Source organism: Onychomys torridus, chromosome X (genome assembly GCF_903995425.1).
Source record: "Onychomys torridus chromosome X, mOncTor1.1, whole genome shotgun sequence".
NCBI classification, from domain to species: domain Eukaryota; kingdom Metazoa; phylum Chordata; class Mammalia; order Rodentia; family Cricetidae; genus Onychomys; species Onychomys torridus.
The window spans coordinates 88,663,563-88,670,825 of record NC_050466.1 but is presented as its reverse complement, the minus strand read 5'-3'; the positions used below and the strand labels follow the sequence as shown (position 1 = coordinate 88,670,825).

Sequence of the window (7,263 nt, the reverse complement as noted above, 5' to 3'; positions counted from 1 at the left end):
GTATAAGAAGCAAGGTGGCACGTTAGACTATTGGGGCAAGAAGGGCACTATTTGTGTTGAGTAGTCAAGAGAAGCCCTTTTAGAAATTGACATGTGAGCTGAAACCTGATAATAAAGTGTCAGCCTTACAAAAGTCAGAGAAAGAACATTTGAGGCTGAGGAACTGCAAATATAAGCATAGCATAGTGCAGCAAAAGAAAATAGGTGGGGTGACTGGAAGTCAGGGGAAGTGATGAGGAGGGAGCAGAAGGCAAGTTGCTTCCGGTTGTGTAGAGCTTGGTGAGTCACGGGAAGGAGTTCAGATTTTCTTCTCTGTGTGATGGGAAACATCGGGAATGGTTAGCAGGGGGAGATGCGCTGGTTTTTGATCTTTAGAAGACTTCCTCAGAAGGGTATGCACTCAGAAACTGAAGGACAATTTCTGCACACTCCCTCCAGCATCGGTTGTCAGTTGTGCTCTTGGTCTTTGCCGTTCTGACTGGGGTAGAGTGAAATCTCAAAGTTGTTTTGATTTTCATTTCTACATTTGCTAAGGATGATGAATAGTTTTTGAAATATTTCTTAGCTATAACTTTTTTTTTTGTCTTTTGAGAGCTCTCTGTTCAGATCTCAGGTTCATTTTTTTTTAATGGGTCATTTGTGAGGCATGGTTGGCGCTGGCCTAAGAGTCGATAGTGGCCTGAACCAGGTTGACACCAATGGGCATCAGAAGACATTCTCAGAATATACAAGTATTTCGAAAGATTTCTGCTCAGGGTTTCCTCCCTATCTCTCCTATGCCAGGAGCTCTTGAGGGAAGATGCCATGTTTAAGTAACCTGTTGACACTCATCCTGTACTCCAAGGTAGTTAGCCTCATGGCATTCCGTACTAAGAGAGTAGATTTTTGTATGACTTGACACACGGCTTGTAACATGACATAGTAGCAGTATGACAGAATTTTGAGCCTGTTGCTGTGATGGGCTTCTGCCATTTTCTTTCTTATCGCCCAGTGTCTTCTGTGCTAACAACCAGACCCGAGGCCTTCACTTACGTTGCTTTGAGTTGTTCTTTATCTACTTAACGTCTGATCCCATCCCTTTATTTTAGGGACCAAACTCAAGAAGAGAAAAAGGACTTTCTGAATGTTGGGTAGGAAGTCAAAGTCATCATAGCATAAAATGTTCACTATTTTGAGTCTCACATAGGCTTGTCTTCCCACTTACCCCAATTGTCTATCTGCATCTATTATGCTAAGGTCATTTTTAGCCTCTCATTAATTATTATATTCACTGTATAGCACAGTGCAAGTGAATCTTGGGATGAAATTGCAAGTCTTAAAGAAGATTCAAGATTTCATACTGTCAATGACAGTGATATTGGAGACCATCTCTAATGTCACATAAAATCCTTGCTAAATGGGGATTTGGCAGGAATACACCAGTTAGTTCCCACTGGAAATGACAGGACCAAGGTTTCAAAGAGAACTCAATTCTCAAAGGAACAGAACAGCTAGCTCCTTTGGATAATTGAGGAAGCGCTCTAATTTTAGAAAAACAAAACCTTGCTTATGACTGTGCTACAAAAGTCAACATTGTGCTCTTGTGCACTTTGGTCTGGAAAATTGAATCGTCCTGCAACATTTGCGTCATTTTTTTGTTCATTCTAAGGATTAGTACACATTTGCAATTATTTACACATTTTATTTCCAACATTTTCAACTTCATTTCCAGGTTAAAGTCTCAATCAAGACTTTCCCTCTTCTCTGACTCCACTATGAAATGTCAGTCCCCACTTCAAGCAGCTTCATTGTGGCCTTTTTCTAGCACCACTTATCCTGAAATAGCAAGGACTTCATGGAGCTGCATGAACGTCTCTTCTCTGGTGATGGCCAGGCCTGGCTGTGCATTAGAAGCACTTGTGGTGTTTGTTAAATAATGCTGAAACTGGGACCTTCACCCCACACTAAACTAGACATTTTGCTGGTGGGGCCTGTGCTAATACTCTCCAGGTGATCATGCTGCAGGGATTCAGGCCACTGGAGTCCTCCCTGGCCTACCCCTTCATGCTGTGCTAGGAGACGGAGGCTGGCTGTAGCTGCACTGACCAGAGGAAGGGTGTCAGGGTCTGGGTCTAGATCAAGGGGTGCACACAGAGTGGTAGCTGCAAGGTGACGCTAGCTTGTTTCAGGAGTCAAGGAGTGGCCTATGACTTGTAGAGCTGCTTGTTCGGCACAGCCATTCTCCCCTGGACTCCCTAGATGCATATAACCTACTCCTTGACTTTTTGTGGGTAGTAGCTTATAGAGTCCATCTCTCTGTCTCATGCACAAGGCCAATAGAGCCTTGGACATGTGTGTGGCCAGTATTATAGCGAGCATATTACAATTTAATTTTAAAAACCATGTTGTGTGTCTAGAATGCATCCATCCTGCTGTACTGCCAGCATCCAACACAGTTGACATATTGTAATTGCTCCATAGGTATATTTTCAACGAATAGACAAGTTTGAACACAGGCAGGATGTGATATGTACTGTGATTAAAGAACAAAGCATTATCAAAGTATGGGGAAAGAGTATTTCCTGCTGGAGAAAAGAAAGGATGTGAAAGTGTTCGTGGCAGAAAGGATATTGAAGCTGGATTTTGAAATCTAGGGAAGGCAGTTATGGGGAGAAGATATTCCAGGAAGAAGAAAGTGATGAGCGCAAAGGGCAGGAGATGAGAAGGTGTAGGGCTCATTCAGAGAACAACCAGCTGGAACTAGGCTAAGACCCGAGTACAGCAGCATTATGGGACACGATCACACTGGTGGGATAGGGTCAGAAAACAGAGCCTCGAGTGTCATGCTCAGAACTTCCCTTCATTCTACAGGCAGTGAGGAGCCTTCTGATGTTTCTGATGTTGTACGTGTGTGTGCACTTGTATATGTATGCTTGGTGTTTTGGAGTCATGTCAGCTTTAGGAAGAGTAGCTGTGTCCTTTAGGAAACTCAAACATGGTAGACTTTATTACTATTATTTTATGTGTATGCTTACATATATATGTGCACCACATGCATGTGCCTAGTGCCCAAATAGGCCAGAAGAGGAAGCCAAATGTCCTGGAACTGCAGTCATAGATGGTTGTGAGTCACCATGTAGATGCTGGGAACTGAACCAGGGTTCCCTCCTGGCCATTTCTCTTAACCACTGAGCCATTCATCTCTCTAGCCACAAATATGGCCGTTGTATTGAAAACTCCCCCCACAGTACCTGGAACTGCACTAGGTAGAAGACTGACTGGGGCCAGAGTAACTGGACAAGAGATTATCTGGACAATAGTTAGGCTATTATCACAGTCCAAGAGGAGGTCCTGAAATGGCTTATTGAGATTCAAGGAGGAAAGGAGGAGAAGGGCTTGATACATTCATAGTACAGAGGTGACAGAATTTGGTGACTGAGATGGGAGTAAAAGAGAACGGAACGATCAATGATGACCAGTTGTTATGTCAAGTGATTATGCACATCACCTTATTCTCACAATAAGGTGGTGAGCTGACTTTTTAGATCCAGTCTGGTTTCAAAGGCCATCTACTAAGTGTCATGTTCCATTGTGTTGATGGAAATGGGCATGGGGCTTATGTTTCCTTGAAAAGTAATCTGGAAGCTCATTCTAATCTTCTTTCCTCCATTCTAAGAAGGTGCATGAAAGAGGCTTGGTGGCACAACCCTTCTGCTGCTTCTTCAGCAGTGGTTACTGAGCATGTCTTGCTCTTGCAGTGGATAGATGAGCCTGGCACAGTGGCCCATAGGAAATTAGGGAGGGTGGTTGGTTAGCTTTTAGGAACTATGAGACATTATATCAAAATCTAGTCCTGGCTTCCCTTGCATTCTAAACAAGGACTGGCCACAGGCCTCACATTCCCACAGTAGAAGCCTGGACTTGAGCTTGGGCCTTCCCATATGCTCTGAAGTTCTTTCCTCTCTGGGTTGAGCCTGTACTTTTCCTCAGCTTTGCCTTTCATGCTACAGTTACCGACTTGACCGCTGCCAGTGGATGGCTTTATGATTTCCTTGTCTAGAACGGTATACTGCAAAGTTCACCTCTAACCCCACCCTCACCCCCCCACCCCATCCCTACCCCTGAGATTTAAACTAACTAGAGTGTTGGTGTCCTCAGACTTCAGAGTGTCTCCTAGAGCACCAAGCGCAAGTCTACGGAGTCAATTCATGAAGATAGTTATCAAGTTTGACCATTTATTTCTTTAAGGGGTTCAAGAAGAGCAGGGAGCTCCCTGCCCCACACTGCAACGAAACAGAAAGCAGTACACACACAGACACTCTCACTGGAACACAGAGGCAGGGAAAAGAGAGAGGGCAGAGACAACTGAACTAGAGCCAGGGAGAGGAGCAAGAGGTGGGAGACTACTAGGGAACCAGCTTGGGGACTCAGTCATAGGAACTAGTGCAAGAAAGTCCTACGCATGAAGCACAGTGTAGAAAATGGCGTAAGAAAGCTGCCCAGCTCTGCTTCCTGTGACGGAGGGCAGGGTGCAGCTGGGGAGGTGGCGGAAGATCAGGGGGTGGGGGAGGTGGGGACAGTCAAATGACTTTGAGGTGGAGTGTGGTGCCCCTTTCCCCTGCCACTGGGCAAGGCCTTGGGCTGGTCTGAGCCAGGGGTCTCCAGGGCACTTGGTGAGGGGGAAGAGAGGATGAGAGTCTCCAAGGGGCCTTTTCCCTGGGACTATATTGTCCCCCTTTGCTGCCCAGTCCCGTGTCCCCTCCTGAGGATGCAGGAGTGACAAGGGAGTACTGGGTCCTCTCTGGAGCTCAAGCCCCCGCCTTTCACGTATACATAAGCACATCTGGGAAGGGTCCAGCACCTCTTACCCTCCCCAGCTGAAAAGAGCACTCTAGGGATGGGGTAATGTGGCCAGGCCCGAAGTGCTGAGGGCCCAAAGATGGAGGACACAGGGTCCAGGCAGAGGACAGGCTGTGAGATATGAGTAAACTGGCAGAGGAGGGCTCCATAGGCTCATGAAGCTGATTTGGGATCCAACCACACCCTTGAATGAAGGAACCCCAATCTATTAGGGAGGCTTCCATTCATTCTAAAGCTGGCAAGGTGCAGCTCCTCCTTCCCTTGCCCTCACCTGTTTCTCTGTAACGCTGCTCCAGGACTGTCTTCCTTACTCATCCTTTTGATCTCTGAAAACCCCTGGCCTGCCCCACAAAGAATCTGCCTCCTGTTCTGGTCAGCTTTCATTGGTTTTTAGATGCCAGGGCATCATGGACTCCCTTTTCCCCAGCAGATCAGTGCAAGGCCAAAGGCTCCCAAGCCTCATCTCGCTCTAGCCCAACTAAACAACTTTCTTAGCCAACAGTCGTCAGCAGCGTATTAGCTCCACGTAAAGTCCTCTTGCCAGTCTCTGAACTTTGTCCAGCAAGGGCAAGGGGTGGCTAGAGAAAGGGGCCCGCTAAAGGGTGAGGAGTCTAGCCGTCCCTCAGTGGGACAATAGGCCACCAGGTCAGGGATGGGAAGGGAGGAATACTCTTTGGTAGGCTGGGGATGGGCACAGGGTGGGGCTAGGGGAGGCTCATCTCTGGAGAGCTCTGGGGGCAACACCACCAGGTTCTCCTTCATGGAGGCCTGGGCTAGGACAAGATGGGGGAGTGTCGGGACCCAGGCCAGGCCTGACGCACTTGGGCTCAAGTCCCTCCTCCCTGTGGAGATTGGAAATGAAAGGTCTGTGGCCACAAGGCCAAGATTTCCAGGGCGAGAGCAGCCCTAGGGAGTGTGTGCACCTTCTGTAAGATATGGCCCTCCAGACAGCGGCAGTCCAACCATGTGCCCTCAGCCTTCTGGATTTTGGCTCCTGGGCTCTTTCCCCAGGGGTCTCCTTATGCACCTCATTCTGATTTGAGGGGCCGTTCTTAAGCCTGCCTCAACACTAACCGCCACCTCCCCGAAGCCAGGTAGCAGGAGTCCAACCATCTCCTCGTGCTCTGTCTACCTCTCCCCTCTCTTCTTCCCTTTCACCACCCACTTCCAAGCCCTCATTGCCAAGGGTGGTGGGGGCGGCTTAACCGGGCCACCTTCCTAGCTGCAGCCCTGTGGGCCTCATCCTCCAATTGGACGCTTCTCCTGTGACGCCCCCGACTCAGGGTGTGCTCAAGCGGCAGGAGGGCAAGCACACTGTCTGCCGTCACCTGTAGGGGTATGGGCAGGAGGGAATTAAGGATCTTGGCAAGGAAAGGAATGCGGAGGGGGGGAGAACTACTCCCCTCTGTGCCCCCCAACATTCCCTGAAGGGCTGAGGCTGAGCAAGCAGCCTCCTTCCCTGGGGTCAGGGCTCTTGGCAGGAGCGGGCAATTCCAGCCCCCACTCTCCCCGTTTTTTTTACTAAGCCCCATCTATGGGGCTTGGGAGGGGACACCTGCTGCTCCTACCTTTTTCTCCTGGGTGAGTTTGGCAGCTCCTTGTGGGCCCTCTGGCCATTCTGTTGGAGCTGCTTTTAGGGAAGGGGTAGATTGGGGGCAGTATCTGGTCCCCCCTCCCCGCGTCTCTCCCACCCCCCACTGGGTCCTACCTTTCCCCACCCCACCTGGAGCAGGCAGGGCTGGAGCTGACATCAGTGTGTGGTGGAGGTTTGTCTTCCCTCCCTGATATCACTCTTCCTGTGTCAGGCCCTTCTCTAGGGCAGGCAGTGTCTCCAACCCCAGTCCCCCACCACCCTGGCTGCTGGAGAAGGACACTACGGTATGGAGGAGCATAAGAACAAGGACACAGAGCCGGATCCTGCTGGGACTGAGGCACGAGCCCCCAGAGACCGGCAGCAGGGAGGGCTTGTTGCTGACACGGCTCGGGGGTTCATGGCGGGGGTGGTAGTGTTGGTACTGTTGGTAGTGGTGGAAATAGGAATGGTGGAATTGCTGGTGGTGGGTTTTGGGGGGCTCAGAGTCCTTGAACTTCTTCTTCTCCGACTCACAGGAGACCCACTGCACGTCACAACACTTGGTTTCCGGCCGCTTTGGTGAAGTATCCAGCAACCCTGCCAAGGGATAAGGAAGGTGTGTGTCGGGGGCTGCTTAGGGGGTTGATGGCTCTGCCTTATCTGGAAAAAGGTTGTTCAAAGCTGAGGCTGAGGTAACCCTACTAAAGCAACCCTCCCTGCCCATCCTCACATCTCCCCTTGGAGCTCCCTCCTTCCAGGGACGACACCAGCTTCTCCAGAGTGACTTGTGGCTCAGCATATTCGGAGTAGATACAGCCACCCAGGTCTCTCTGTCCTGTTCCATTTGGCCC

The 7,263-nt window shown here is 49.5% G+C and overlaps 1 protein-coding gene across 1 annotated transcript in view; it reads right to left on the bottom strand.

Annotated features, from left to right (window-relative positions):
- Positions 1-4,200: 4,200 nt before the first annotated feature.
- Fam155b (family with sequence similarity 155 member B) overlaps positions 4,201-7,263 on the bottom strand; it is a 28,129-nt gene continuing 25,066 nt past the window's right edge. The window contains exon 3 of the mRNA XM_036175372.1: positions 4,201-7,009. Coding sequence (XP_036031265.1) covers positions 6,627-7,009 — 383 coding nt within the window. The 3' untranslated portion in view covers positions 4,201-6,626. The remainder of the gene's footprint in view (positions 7,010-7,263) is intronic.